Source organism: Vigna radiata, chromosome 1 (assembly GCF_000741045.1).
Source record: "Vigna radiata var. radiata cultivar VC1973A chromosome 1, Vradiata_ver6, whole genome shotgun sequence".
NCBI classification, from domain to species: Eukaryota; Viridiplantae; Streptophyta; class Magnoliopsida; order Fabales; family Fabaceae; genus Vigna; species Vigna radiata.
The window spans coordinates 24,552,875-24,568,705 of record NC_028351.1 but is presented as its reverse complement, the minus strand read 5'-3'; the positions used below and the strand labels follow the sequence as shown (position 1 = coordinate 24,568,705).

Below are 15,831 nucleotides of genomic sequence, written 5' to 3'. Positions count from 1 at the left end.
GATTTTGTTTGCGAATTTTTCTACAAGCTTTTGTATAAATTTCGCAATATATTTCTTTTGATAAAAATATGAGAATTTCAGTAAACTTATATAATATCTTTAAAAAACAATTTTTTTCTTTATATTCTCATTTACATTTTACTTTGCATAAAAAACTTAATTTTCTTAAATAAAAATTATAGAACAATTTTTTCATTTTCAAAAACCATAGAAAATAATAATTTAATACCATAGGTAAAAACCTATAAAACAGAGTATTAGAGTTGGTAGGTGTTGTAAAATATTGAGACCAAGTATTTTTATTTTAAACTAATTAAGTAATATAAATAGAATTTTCTAAACTCGTCTCATTACTTAAAATATTGTATATCTTTTTAAAACTCTTTCTCTTTGCTTCGTGTCACATCTCTCCAAGAGTTCTTACTCCTAAGTCATCTATTTGACGATCAGGAGGTGTATAATCGATCACGACGTCAGGTTCTATAATTCTAGCCGATTAATTTCTTCATAGAGCAAGTAAATTTTTACTCTTTTTTTCTCTTTCATTCCTAATATGTTTTTGGAAGAATCTAGTGTCTTTGCATGTGTAATCATGCTTCTCATACTCATTCTTGATTCATCTAGAGTTCTAAGAACTCTGTTTGTTTTTAATTTGGTGTTTCGTAGACTCGCCTAAAGATTCCTTTCGTTTCAAGTAATCGGCGAATCGTTCTTTGAGTTGAGTTTTCTTGTGAGGTAAGGGAAGCTATACTTTTTCTTAGTTTGTGTTTGTATTATAAATTTGGTATTTCTATGAGTTATAGATGATTTCCTGAATGATTCTCAAGTAAAAAAGATTGACTCATGTAGTGAGAGTAATAGGAGGTCTTAATCTAGGTGCTTCTAGTATGACCTATGATGCAGTAACAGACTAACCTTGTGTGGGTGGTAGGGTGAAACCCTTTGACAATGACTTTGCAAAGCAGTAGAGGCCATTACCAATGCACAACCCGCATAGCTCGACAATCATTCTAAGTCTAGACAGTCGGTTTAAGTTTTTGTATGTTAAGATATCTGGATTGGTGAATGTTATATATTTGTTTTGAGTATGATATATTATAAATGATATATGACTTATTTTGTAATCTAGCTTATCATTTTGCTTTTGTTTGTGTTTGTTGTCTTGTGTTCTCTTCTTTGCTATGATCATCCTATGGATTGAGTAGTGGGAGATGAGGTTTTCTTGAAACAGACATTAGATGAAAGAGCAATTAATGTGTAGTAGTTTTAATAAATTGCTGTTGTAAATAGTTTTGAATAATTATCTTGTAAATAAAATTTTAAATTTATATTTATTTTGGAATGGCTGTAAATAATACTTTATAATTCTTTCTCTTACTGTTTCTTTATATTAATTATGTGATGACTATTATGTAGTTGTATGTTATATTTTGAAATATTACACATAGGCAAAAAGTTAATTACTAAATCTTAAAATTACCCTTGATTTATTATTGAAATAATTAAATCTAGTTATTTATTATAATCTTAACCAGTTCAATTTCTCAATTATCTTCTTTTCTCAATATCAAAACTCCACACACGTCAATGAGGTAAAGTAGATTTTTTTTTATATATAACTGAGGAAAAGGATCATAGAAAATAATTGAAAACATGTAATTTCCTACTACTCTAATGCCTTTAGCTATGATGTGATGGACTTGCTACTATTAGCAGAAAAATACCAGCTAATAACATTTCAGGAATAAAACTTCATTTTCTAGTGGAACTTTCTACTTCAATATGTACAATGATCCATGAAGATAACGTAGAGTTTCTAACATATTAAGAAATTTGTTGAGTTTTTTTTTCTTTTCTATTTTTGACATTCTTATATATTTTTTAATCCAAAATGTATAGATTTTCGAAACTCTTTATCATCACTACAATTAAGTATTACGTGAAGTTTCTAAAATAACTCACTTTTCTCATATTAATGTACTTTTTGGCTGTTTTGAAATATTTGGTAACTCAAAATTATAATCATATTCATACACTCTCGTGAGTAATTATTTGTGAGTTTTTTTCTTACCATCTTCAATGCAACTTCAAAAGAAGAAAACAAAGTACAAAGTGAATTTTGAAACTTCAAAAATAAACTCGAGGGAAGATATTTTGGCTATTTCTCAGTCACGAGAATTTACTCTTATTATTATATGATGATGTTTCAAAATTCGAATCATAGTTTGATTCTTTGTATGGCGATATTTTGTGTATTATCTCGTACTCGCACTCGCACGAACCCCACGTGACTGTTCTTTTTTACGTATTAGCCTCACGTGACTTTACTCTCCGCTCCTCGGCAAGAAAAGTTACTGCTTTTTTTACGTCCTTTTATTAACGTATAATTTCCTATTTGAATTTCACGAAATTTTCTTTTGTTTTAAGAAAATAATTAGAACATATTTACGATATAATTTTTCTATAGAATTTTTATTCGACAATGAAATTCAGTCTTAAATAATTTTATGTCTATAATTTGTTTTTTACATAATTATTTTAAACATTATATTTAACAAACTTTTAATTAACTATTAAATACTTTTAAAAACATAATTTAATCTCTCATTTTCTATTCAGTAATTAGCTCTAGTCCTTGTATTTTAAAAACGATGATTTCGATTCTAATATTTTTATAATTAGAGAATATTTTTATTTCTTTATGAAATTCAAGATGTTGAATTTATTAATCATAAAATATATTAGAATTAAAATAGTTATTTTGAAGTATTGGAATCAAGATTAATTTTGACCAAATTAAAATGAATTTTATCTTTTCTTTTATGAAATAAACTCCTACTCAAGTGTTAAAAAGCCCCTATTTTTTCATTTCATTTGAAAAAGAACACATTTCCATATGAATATATAATTTAAAACAATTCAGATATATATCAAATCACAACAATTAAAAATTATTTTTTTGTGAAAGTTACTCCCACAAAATTATATACCAATTAATGCAGACTTACACAATACACAGAGTTACAGCTAACATTGCTTAATAATTAGTAGGCAAAACAAAAGCATAACTTATAATGTAGATAGCAATCTAGTGTATTATTAGGGAAAATAATTATGGATCCAACTACTACTATTACTTCGCATTGCACACAAGCACAAACACATATACATACACGTACAAAGCAACACACTCCCACATTGTCTCTCTTTGTCTCTGACCCTGTCTCATCTCATCTCTGTTGAATTTCCAACCCGTGCTTGCTTTGATATATTCTCTTTCCCCTTTTCCTCCTTTCTCTTTCTTTCTTCTACACTCACATTTCTTGTCACTTTATGTAACCCTTTTGTGATGTGTTTGCTTATAATGCTGCAAGCTTCTGCCTTTCACAAATGAGAGAGAGTAGTTTGTAGTACTAGTAGCAACCTGGCACCCCATCTGTTACAAAACCGGGCTGCTCAAGAAAAGAATCATTTCATGTACTATGCCCTCCAAAGGAAGCAGCTTTCTTCGGTTTCACTCTTAGTTTGATAGCCTTTCTATATTTGCTTCTTTCTTTCACTATGAACTTGGAAGAAGCTAAGAAGGGAGGTTTGTGAGTGGAGTATTTGGTATCTGGGGATTTTGGTGTTGAGTGAGTCAACAGTTCTATGGACACCAAAGGGAGACTGATTGCAGGGTCTCATAACAGGAATGAGTTTGTTCTTATCAATGCTGATGAGACTGCAAGAGTGAGTGGTCTCTATTTCTCTGATTTCTCAGTTCCTCTGAAGATTTTGAATTCACATGGTCTTCAAAACAGAGTCTCTTTTCTGAGTTTTGTCCTTATTCTTCGACTCATCTCACAAAGCCACGTCAGGAGTTTGAAGAAGCAAATTCCCCATTGGGGTCTTTTCTTTTTTGGATTTCCATGCTGATTTTTTGACCCAATTGGGTTGTCTTTCCATTTTGAGTCCTTCATTTCATTCCTAAGGGTATTTGGTTCCTTTTGAATTTTTTCTTTTAGAAATGGTTTTCCAAAATGTCTTCTTTTAAGCACAATGAGAGTTTCAAGCTGAAATAAATAAGCTATTTCTCTCTCTCTTGGGGATGGGGACTTCAATTTTGTTTGTGTTAATTGTGGAAAATTTTCCCATCCAAACTCTTTTCAGTTAGTCTCTCCCCAGCTTCAGCTGAAAGAAACTGGAAAAGAAAAGAAAAACACTTTTCTCACCAATCTAAGTTTGAATAACTTGAGTTCATTCAACTTGGTCATTTTTCTGTTCTCCCCCTGCTTCTTATTATTTTTTCTTGCCACGTTTTATCAATTTCAGAGCTTTTGAATTTTTTGCATGGAAGTCATAAACTTTGATGCTGCTTATTTTAAGTAATAAAGGTCATGTTCACCATTTTAGAAATAAAAAAACTGACTTTCATCTTCTTATAAAGTACATTACCATCCAATTTTCCTGATCTGATCAATGTTAGCATCATCACTGTTATTTGCAGGTGACTGCTGTCACAGAATTAAGTGGTCAAATTTGTCAGATCTGTGGGGATGAGTTGGAGGTTACGGTGAACGGGGAGCCATTTGTTGCTTGCAATGAATGTGCATTCCCTGTGTGCAGACCGTGCTACGAGTATGAAAGAAGAGAGGGTAACCAAGTTTGTCCTCAGTGTAAAACAAGATATAAGCGCATCAGAGGTGAAGAAGCTTCAACCAACTTTAACTCTGATCTTTTTTGTGTCTGTTTATGTTTCTTTCTCACCTTATTTTAGCCTTTGTTATGTTGAAGAATGATTATGGCATGACTTTAATGTTTTTTTTTTTTTATTTATTGTTGACTGAAATTTATTAGAATTATATAATTTGTAGGTCTCACTTATTTAATGTGTTTTACAGTTTTCAATGAATTTTAACCAACAATATACAGTGTGTTGTTACCATAATCTGATGCTAGATTTGGCTAACACTGCAACTGATATCAGGCAGTGCTAGAGTTTTGGGTGATGAAGAAGAGGATGACACTGATGATTTGGAAAGCGAGTTTGATATTGGAGGCAATCTTAGGCGAGATCATCCTCACATGTCTGAGTCCATGTTCTCTACACGCCTTAACTATGGTTCAGTCAATGGTTCAGTCCACACACCATCAGAGTTTGATGCAGCTTCTGTGGCTTCTGAGATCCCTCTACTGACATATGGTCAAGAGGTCAGTTCATTTTCATCACTTGTGTCTCTTTTCTTTTTTTCTGAATTTTACTATACAATACTACTTTTTGATCCTATTTGTCATAATAATTGTTTTTCAATTAAGGATGTGGGAATTTCTGCTGATAAACATGCACTTATTCTTCCTCCATTCATGGCTCGAGGAAAACGGATTTATCCTATGCCTTTTCCTGATTCATCTGTGCCTGGTAAGTAATTTTATTAGGCAAAACATAGTAGCAATTATTTAAGGTACAAAACTTGCATGTAATTCCAAAGGTGCTGTTGGTGCTGTTCTCCAATCAGAATTGGAGTTTTACCAAGGTAATTTTGCATTGACCTTTAATAATTTATTATACTAACTTTAGGTAAACTTCTATCTGATCAGAGAACACCACCACCACCACCAACAGTACCTGTTATATAAATTACCCAGATGAAATATGAGGGTGTACTTAAAGTAGTTAACTACACCAAGCTATTATAACATTTTTTTGTGTTGGTTGCATGTGCACATTGAGACTGCTGCTTCTAGGTGGCCCTGTCCTTATTTAATGTGGCAATTAATGTTGTTGATGCAGTTCAACCTAGACCTATGGATCCTAAAAAGGACATAGCAGTTTATGGATATGGAAGTGTTGCATGGAAGGAAAGGATGGAGGATTGGAAGAAAAAGCAAAGTGAAAAACTTCAGGTGGTTAGGCATGAAGGGGGCAAGGATACTGATGAGCTGGATGATCCTGACTTGCCAAAGTAGGTGTTACTGTCTAATTCCTATTCTTATAATTCATTCATTGAAAGTTATTCATAAAACTTGCTGGTTTTATTTGGGGTTCTCATCTGTCAACTTTAACTTTAAAGGTATTTCAACTTATTTAAAGCCAAAATTGGCTGCTTCAATCTTGGAGCATGTCCAACTTATTTTGGCTCTTTCAAACAGCTAAATGTTGAACTGAAAATGTCAGCTAGTAATAAGAAAAATAGAATTATTTTTAATATTTGCTTTTCAATATTTTTCTATATTTATGACAATTTAAATAAATATGATTAAGAAAATGGGATTTTATAATTTACTTACTGAATCAATACTCTTCACTCACATTTTTCCAACAAATTTATTTTTTTGTAAAATTTAATAATTTTATGTAAATTTAGATGAGATGAAAGTTTTATTTTATTTTTGTAAAATTAATATTTTATGGCTTTCTTCGTGGTTCGTACTATATAACATGTAAAAAGATAGAGTGAAAAAATATTTGGTGCATCCCTTTTAGAACAGCTGAGGATGGGTTAAAGTTGATTTTTTTTTTTTTTTTTTTTTTTTTTTTTTTTTTTTTTTTTTTATCTTATCTCCTGTACACATTCATGGAACTTAATTAACAATAACATGATATAGATATAACTTTTACCACATTAATACTTGATAAGAAGTTAAACCCACATTTGGCCATATAGTCATGGTAATATGTAATTGGGGAGTGACTAGAAATTTGTTCTTATCCTCCAAGCATATATTTAGGTAAAAACAGTAGTTAAATAGAACTATTTGTTTGTTGGATTATTATGTAGGTTTACTCTATAACATATGACTAGGGTCTAATGGTAACCTATACAAATTTTTTAGAGCTATATTTCCAAAATCACTATATTTCTTGCACTCGTAAAGTAATGCATTAATTCTCATCTAATTATCAAGTAAACAGTCATCAATCTTCATTATAAACAACTAATATTTTACCAGCTTAACATCTTCATATTAAAATAATGAAGAAGATAAGTTGGTTTTACTAAGTGTCTGAAAACAAGTATTTCAAGAGAAAATTTTACGTTATAAATGAATTGCTTTACCAAACTTCTTGAAATAGTAGAAAAAGTTGAGCAGAACTTGTACTTCTATTCCACTGTGTTTGAAGATGTTATAATGATTTAATCCACCAAGTAACTAATTCTGTTTATCTATTTTAAGGATAAGAACACAATTTTCTTCATTCCTCCATCCACTAATGTCAGACAAACTAAGTAATCTGCTTTCTCTTATAGCAGTTTGGGTGCCTTTCGGTATATGTATACCTTGCTTGTTCTTTGATAAATACAGAAATATACAATTTACAAAAGTCTCTTTTCTTTCTAACATCTAATTCCAACAACTATTAGCAATAGCATCCATTTTTTTTTTGCATAGCAACTGAAAATATTCCTGTTGCATTCATATTTTCTTGCTATGTTTATTTACTTTCCTTTCTGCTCAATTTATGATTATTTAATCTGAATTCCTGTTGACAGAATGGATGAAGGCAGACAACCACTTTGGAGAAAGCTGCCAATTAGTTCAAGCAGGATAAATCCATACAGAATCATAATAGTACTCCGGATTGCCATTCTTGGCCTCTTTTTCCATTATAGAATTCTCCATCCTGTCAATGATGCATATGCATTGTGGCTCACATCAGTAATCTGTGAAATCTGGTTTGCTGTGTCATGGATTTTTGATCAATTCCCAAAATGGAGCCCAATTATGAGGGAAACATATCTTGATCGTTTATCTCTGAGGTATTTGGTCTTTGTCTGCCTCTCCTTATATGTGTGTGTGTGACATAAGACATTATTTGTTAATTCTTTACAAATTACAACTTCACAGGTACGAGAAAGAAGGAAAACCATCTCAGTTAGCAGATATAGATGTGTTTGTCAGTACAGTGGATCCTATGAAAGAGCCTCCACTTATAACTGCAAACACAGTTCTGTCCATCCTTGCTGTGGATTATCCAGTGGAAAAGGTTGCATGTTATGTCTCTGATGATGGTGCTGCAATGCTTACATTTGAAGCACTCTCCGAGACTTCTGAGTTTGCAAGGAAATGGGTTCCGTTCTGCAAGAAGTTCAGCATTGAACCACGGGCTCCAGAATGGTATTTTGCACAGAAGGTTGACTACTTGAAGGATAAAGTAGATGCAGCATTTATAAGAGAACGTCGTGCCATTAAGGTTTGAAATTGTTCCTATCATGTCATTTTCTGACCCAAAGGAAAAGCCATAAACTTCAGGCTTCAATTTTGCATGAAATATGACTGACTGAGAAACATAGTTTATGCCAGGGGAAAGTTTAGTTATTTTTCTTCGGCTTCTCTTTGATCATGATTGAGTTTTACTTTAGGACAAAATTTAGATGTAGTTGTTTATTTACTTTTGGTGTTTTCCAATCAAAATTAAAGTTCTACTAGAAAATATACATAGTTAAGGTTAGCATTAAAGATTAATAAAGTTACTGAGATGAATTCCAATTCATTGAATAAATGTTGAAAACACCTGAAGAATTGTACCTAAGTTTTGTTGTTTATCATCTTTCATTTCTTCTATTTGGCTTCAACCAATAATTGGTTGCATTTTTTTTTTCTCATTTGTGTTGACAGAGGGAGTATGAAGAGTTCAAAGTGAGGATTAATGCATTGGTGGCAATGGCGCAGAAGGTTCCTGAGGATGGTTGGACAATGCAGGATGGTACTCCATGGCCTGGGAACAATGTCAGAGATCATCCTGGAATGATACAAGTGAGTACAATGTTAAGATGTTATTTTGGTTTTTTGTGTAGATTGAAAATGTTGTGTCCACACGGCAACTCTGTATAACCTGTACTATGTTGGTAATCTGCTTCAGGTTTTCCTGGGACAAAATGGTGTTCGTGACATTGAAGGCAATGAATTACCTCGACTTGTGTACGTGTCCCGTGAGAAAAGACCTGGATATGAGCACCACAAAAAGGCTGGAGCTATGAATGCTTTGGTAGAGTCCCTTTTCTCACTATAAAACTGAAAGCTTTGGAAGTTTTCTTGTCTCCATTTTCCTTCTAACATTTTTTCTGTTACTTTTGTTGGTTGATTGTGAAGGTGAGAGTCTCAGCAATAATCACAAATGCTCCTTACCTACTGAATGTTGATTGTGATCACTACATAAATAACAGTAAGGCCCTTCGTGAAGCCATGTGCTTCATGATGGATCCTACATCAGGGAAAAAAATATGCTATGTACAGTTTCCCCAAAGATTTGATGGGATTGATCGAAATGATAGATACTCAAATCGCAATGTTGTATTCTTTGATGTAAGTAAGAATTTGCTGATGTTGTTTGAACATATATACATACATATATACATATAGCTTTTAGTTTGCTATGAAGGAAAAGCTAACATTTGTTAAATATGTATTAGATCAATATGAAAGGTTTGGATGGCATCCAAGGACCTATATATGTGGGAACTGGGTGTGTCTTCAGGAGGCAGGCATTTTATGGATATGATGCTCCTGCTACGAGGAAACCACCAAGGAAGACATGTAACTGTTGGCCTAAATGGTGCTGCTGTCTGTGTGGATCTAGGAAGAAAAAGATTAAATCAAAGTCAAGTATGAAAAAGATGACAAAGAATAAGGATGATACTAAGCAAATGCATGCACTAGAAAATATTGAAGAGGGAATTGAAGGTATGAAATGCCTCAAATTGGCCTTGTTTTTCATTAGGAAATATACAGATGCATTCTTAGACTCTAAATAGTTCTCTGAGATGTACTTAGTTGAACTTTGCTCTATATTACAATATATACTTTTATTATATCTGCATTCTTATGAGGCAACTAACTAGTTTTATAATGGCATTTGGTGGTCATCTTGAAACCCTTATCACAGGAATTGACAACGAGAAGTCCTTATTAATGTCTCAACAAAAGTTTGAGAAGAAATATGGGCAATCATCTGTTTTCATAGCTTCAACACTCATGGAAGATGGGGGTCTTCCCAAAGCAGCAAGTTCTGCCACACTATTGAAAGAAGCCATCCATGTAATTAGTTGTGGTTATGAGGATAAGACAGAATGGGGGAAAGAGGTATGCTATCTGTTTCAGATTTAAGGCCTTGAAGCTCTTTTAAGCCATGGTGTACTGTATTTAGACCGCTGCAACATTTGTTTTCCAGGTTGGGTGGATATATGGCTCAGTTACAGAAGATATTTTAACAGGTTTCAAGATGCATTGCCATGGTTGGAGATCTGTTTACTGCATGCCCAAAAGGCCTGCTTTCAAGGGTTCAGCTCCTATAAATCTCTCAGATCGTCTGCATCAAGTTCTTCGATGGGCTCTTGGATCTGTTGAGATCTTTTTCAGTAGGCATTGTCCTATATGGTATGGTTATGGTGGTGGCTTGAAGTCGCTGGAACGGTTCTCTTACATAAACTCGGTTGTTTATCCTCTGACTTCAATTCCCTTAATTGCCTACTGTGCCTTACCAGCTGTCTGTCTGCTCACTGGGAAATTCATTGTCCCTGAGGTAGGATTAATTTTTTCAACTTTTACAATTTATGTCTTAGGTAGGGATACATAAACATAGGAGTAACTTTTGCATAATTTACATACAGTGCCTATAGGCACAACCAAACATATGCTGAAGATGTATAAAAATCATAATTAATATGGTCTGTAGTAAAGTGCGTGCTACAAAGTTATTTTAATATTATCTCAAACTTTTGATTAGGTGTACCTATAGCCTATAGGAATGTATAGTGCTCACACCAAATTCAAGAATTGTTTTAAACAATGAAATAGAATGTGATGAAGTTTATGGTGTTTTGGACTAATGCTTTATTATATTGTTCTCAGATAAGTAACTATGCCAGTATCATTTTCATGGCTCTGTTCATCTCTATAGCTGCAACTGGCATCCTGGAAATGCAGTGGGGAGGTGTTGGTATACATGACTGGTGGAGGAATGAGCAGTTCTGGGTTATTGGTGGAGCCTCCTCACATCTGTTTGCTCTGGTTCAGGGTTTGCTCAAAGTTCTTGCAGGAGTTAACACAAACTTCACTGTCACATCCAAAGCTGCAGATGATGGAGACTTTGCTGAACTCTACATCTTCAAATGGACATCTTTGTTGATCCCTCCCTTGACCCTACTAATCATAAACATAATTGGAGTCATTGTTGGTGTGTCAGATGCTATAAACAATGGCTATGATTCATGGGGTCCTTTGTTTGGAAGGCTATTTTTTGCCCTTTGGGTCATTGTCCATCTTTATCCTTTCCTCAAGGGTGTCATGGGAAAACAGGAAGGTGTTCCTACCATCATCTTGGTCTGGGCCATTCTTCTGGCTTCGATCTTAACACTGCTTTGGGTGAGGATCAACCCATTTTTGGCAAAAAATGATATTGTGCTTGAAATTTGTGGGTTGAAGTGTGACTGAGGTAACAAAAGATGGAAGACATGGTTTGATGTTTTACACAGATTAGTCCCGCAACATGCATGAATTTTTGGACAAAGACACGTTTCTGAATGCAGTACTATCTGCTGGTGAGAGCTGCCACCGAAAAACAAAGTTATTTGTGGCGGGTGTTTGTAGATACAACATGTTTTGAAAGGTTTCATTATTCTTTTTATACATGTGCATTATCGAAATTAGTCTGAAATCACAGGTGAGATGTAATTTATAACTTCTTTCCGAATAAGGCATCTCATATTTGTAATCATAAGTGTTCTCATGTGTTTGAAATCCCTTATAAAAAGTGGGATCTATGGTTGGTTTTTAGACTGTTGCACCAAGTGAATAAAACATCTACATTGTATAGTATTTCCAATTTCACATAGTATCTTGAAAATAATGCAAAGCTAAGTTTAGATTTGTGCAATGAGCTGATCTTGAATTTTTCAACCAATTTTTGTATATCCTTCCATTTGCCTTAAAACATTTTTTCTTTCTTTCAAATCTCGCATTTTCCTCCTATGGGGCATGAGATGAATGCATGAAAAGATGGGTTAATAAAGTGTTTAGCTTAGTTCATATTACACATTAAAACAGATGAGAAAAAAAATAATAATTCTTTCACAATATTTTTTTAATATTATTGACTTATAGTAGTATTTATAATTATTATTATTGATTTTAAAGTAATTTTAAAAAATAACGTAATAATACATAAATGATATTAAAATATTACTACAAAAATATTTTTTTAAGTAACATTATTCTTAAAATAAAAGCATAAGCAGAAGTAAAATGTAAAGTTTTAATTTTTAATACATTTCCTATTAATTGGAATAAAAGAGTTGAATTTTTTTTGGAAACTAGCCACTTCCCGCCAGAAGAGCCAATTCTAAATTGATAGCTGGAAATTAATTAGGTAGTTGAAGTGTCAAAATCACATTTTTTGGTGATGGGACACACTTAGAAATTATCACCAGTCAGACTGACGAGACTTTTTGTTCCTGCAAATGAACTGATTAAATGTTTTCACCGTATTTACTTGTCAGCCAAAATAAGTCGAGATCACGTGAAGTGATTACTAGTTTCCAATCTCGTGAAAGCTGAATGGGTCATTGTTTGCAAACTGTCCAAGTAAAATTAACTTTCTTTTGGTGAAGAAGTCAATAATTCTATGTGCAGTACTGTCACCGAACAACTTGGCCTTCTTATGTGTAATAGCGCCAAATTAAACACAAACTCTCTCCTCTTCTCATACTTCTGACACGCTTTTGTAAAGGACTCAAAGTGTGTTTGACGGTCAGGAAAACAATGGAAGTAAGTAAATAGTAAATAAAAGAGAGAAATAATTAAGACGAAAATAGATATTATTCGGTTAAAAAAAAATGAAGCGAACATTAAATTTTAAGAGTCTTTAATTATATAGATAGAAATTGAAGATTATCAAAATGTCTCTAATTATAAAAATAATATAAATGATAATTATTAATGTTATATTTAATAGTAAAAGTGTTTATAAAAAGAAAAAAATTAAAATTAATTATTAAAATTAATTTTTAAAATATAAAAAAATTGTAATTTAATAAATTGAAATAAATTTTTTTAAATAATTTTTTTAACATAATTTATCACTAATTAACACCATGTATTTAAAAACAAACATCCAATCTTTTTTTTTTTGCTTGATTGGATATTCTCTCCACCCCTTTCAAGTCAAAGAAGGAAGGGTAGAGAGGAAAATTAAAAAAAAAAGAAAAGTGGATATGAAATGGAATGAGATGAGAAAGGAAGAGCCTCAACTTATGACATATATTCCGCCAACATATCTCTATTTATGCTTCCTTAAATGGTAGTGAGATCATACAACATCAAAACTATTACCAATTTATAAGGAGAACTACAGTCTATAACTCAAAGCATCTAAAATATATTTATGTTTTAGTAACAGTACCACAAAAAGCAAAATAAATATGCAAAATGTGGAAAATCGAACCATGTGTTTGGTTTTGTCTATTGATGCAGAGCCCAGGGTGAAATGTTCTCCTAAGCTTTACCAACGCTTCACAGAGGCTATTAATCAACTTTGAGGTCATGGAACAGAATCCTCATAGTTGGAACCAAATATGGTGGAATCGAATCCATCACCACAAAACCAAATACAACGTCCAATTCTACGCCTTCTATGCATTGGAACCAATTCCAACGCTACTAGAACCGAATACATCTTCTTCTATGGGTGGAACTGAATCCTCCAACGTTGGAATCGAATCCACACAACCTCTCTTCTTCATATTTTTCACGTTGAACTCAATATCTCCTTCGCCTTCTTCATCTTCAACGTCTCTTATCTTCATCTTCAACCTCCATTATTCTTCTTCTCTAACCTGCAAAAACAAAAGGTGACATTTTACATAAAGGTTGAGGGTAAAAGGGACATTTCACATTGAGTCAACTCAAATATGAGTAAACCAACGAGAGATGAAAAAGGCCTCAATCTCGCAAATCATCGCAAATTCTTTGTCGTTGATCCCTCCAAACGAACACGTATTATCTTGCAATTCATTCCTTCCTAATCTTCCTCAACAACAATTCGTCTCATACAAACACATCGTTAATTTAATGTACATCAATCAAGTCCATTCCATTAATTTTTCATTGATTGTGTGAATTGTTTGGTGATGAGTACATTGATGTCGCAAAATACATTTGTAACATGCAAAAGTATAATAAATAAAAATAAGGAAAAGGGCAACATAGTAAATCAAATTTGAACCATCATCTTCTTTATCTCTGCATTCACTTATTCTACATGTGTTCTTATCTTCCACTCACACATTTTATCAATTCCTCACAACATCTCATTCTTCCCACATTTTCTCCACAAAAGAGAACAAGCATTAAGTTCAAAATTTTCAAGACCGTTTCTCATTCAAGACAATCAAAACTTTCTCTCGTTGTGCCAAAGTAAAATCCAAGAAAGCGAAGTGGTCATAAAATCATAAATCTCGAGGATCTTGCAATAGTTCTATCTTTGTCTAAACTGAATTGTGAGCGAAAAATTTTGCCTTTTATTTGTTGTTGTACGGGTGGAGAAAAGTTATTTGGTTTCTTGGGTTTGGAAAGAAAAAGAAAGGGTTAGGTTTGACTGTGTGCACTTGGCTCCAAATGGGATTGTGTGGGTGACTCTAATAACACCAAATCTACTAGTGCTAAATGTGAAGGAAGAAAAGGAGAAAGGGGACGGTGTTTCCAATGCCAACGGTGCCTCAAGTCACAGAGAACATTGACAAGATTGGAAAGAGGTGAGAACAGTGGCGATTGTGACATTGCAACATTATCCTTGGTTCATGTTGGTGTTCTTATAGTGGTGTTTGGTGCTCAAAGTCGATGGCTATAACTTCAGTCCTGGAGTTTTTGTTCTACCCCGACACCGAGATGGTGGTGGAAGAGGTCCCTTTCGAACTCGATAATTTTTTCTAAACCCTAATCTCCAATTTTTACATTAGAAAGTCTTAATGGATCATACATTGCAAATGTCTTTTGTCATATCACTACACTCTTTTACCACATTACTACAAAATTAATGTTGTAAAAAAAAATAACAAAGACTTAATTAATACACATTAAACTAATAACGTATGAAGTTGATAATTTTTAAAAAATAGGAACAAACAAGCTAAGAACAACCCGCCCCGAGCAATTAAACCTTTCCTTAATAAAGTACACAAATAATTACAATAATATAATTCAATTCATATTTCACTAAATGACAAAATTCACAAGTTCTTTCTTGTTCTATTGTGTCACTGCAGTTCTCTCACTTTCTAGGAACAAAGTTGGTGGCGTACTGTTAAGTCCCTGACAAGTGTACTAGATCGTTATCAAGTAATATAAATGGGTAAGTCCAAGTATCGTTTTCCCAAAGGACTCTTAGGCCTTACTTTTCAGGTAAACAAATCGCATATGACTTGAGAAAAGAGTTTAAGTTGAAGTGTGTATGCAAAGAACAAAAGTAAACATGCAAATGCAATGATTCAATTGGTTTTAAGAAACTATGGATGAATGGAGTTGTTGGGGTTTACAATTTCATCTTATCCACCCTCATATATCTACTCTTCTTATCTAATTAGCTTATTTATCATATTGTCATGCAAACTTTCTTAGTCTACCCTTAACCTAATCCCTTGGTGAAAAGAGCCTATTACTAATTACCGGCTTGCTATCCCTAGCCTCCCCTAGCAATTAATAATGCATGATAAACGGAAGCAAAATACAATTGATCGTCTTACCTCTATCCCTAGGCAGTATTAATTGTTGGTATCGGAGGGGTTAATTTTTAAAAGAGTTTAGCGCAGCGGATTAAAACACAGAGAGCGTACAGCGTAACAAGTCACAGTTGAAACG

The 15,831-nt window shown here is 33.1% G+C and overlaps 1 protein-coding gene across 1 annotated transcript; it reads left to right on the top strand.

Moving 5' to 3' along the window:
- Nucleotides 1–3,176: 3,176 nt before the first annotated feature.
- Nucleotides 3,177–11,808, top strand: LOC106770139 (cellulose synthase A catalytic subunit 2 [UDP-forming]). The gene is made up of 14 exons (XM_014655966.2): nt 3,177–3,729; nt 4,487–4,682; nt 4,967–5,190; nt 5,296–5,398; nt 5,771–5,942; nt 7,473–7,739; nt 7,828–8,173; nt 8,599–8,736; nt 8,843–8,968; nt 9,073–9,285; nt 9,393–9,663; nt 9,866–10,062; nt 10,151–10,501; nt 10,831–11,808. Exons 1-14 carry the CDS (start codon nt 3,649–3,651, stop codon nt 11,410–11,412), a joined length of 3,267 nt encoding a protein of 1,088 aa, XP_014511452.1. The 5' UTR covers nt 3,177–3,648; the 3' UTR covers nt 11,413–11,808.
- The last annotated feature ends 4,023 nt before the right edge of the window (nt 11,809–15,831 follow it).

Coding starts and splice junctions, on each gene's coding strand:
- LOC106770139 (XM_014655966.2), top strand. CDS start 3,649: ATGGACACCAAAGGGAGACTGATTGCAGGGTCTCATAACAGGAATGAG. Junction 5,191..5,295: donor TACTGACATATGGTCAAGAG/GTCAGTTCATTT, acceptor TTTTCAATTAAG/GATGTGGGAATTTCTGCTGA. Junction 8,737..8,842: donor ATCATCCTGGAATGATACAA/GTGAGTACAATG, acceptor AATCTGCTTCAG/GTTTTCCTGGGACAAAATGG.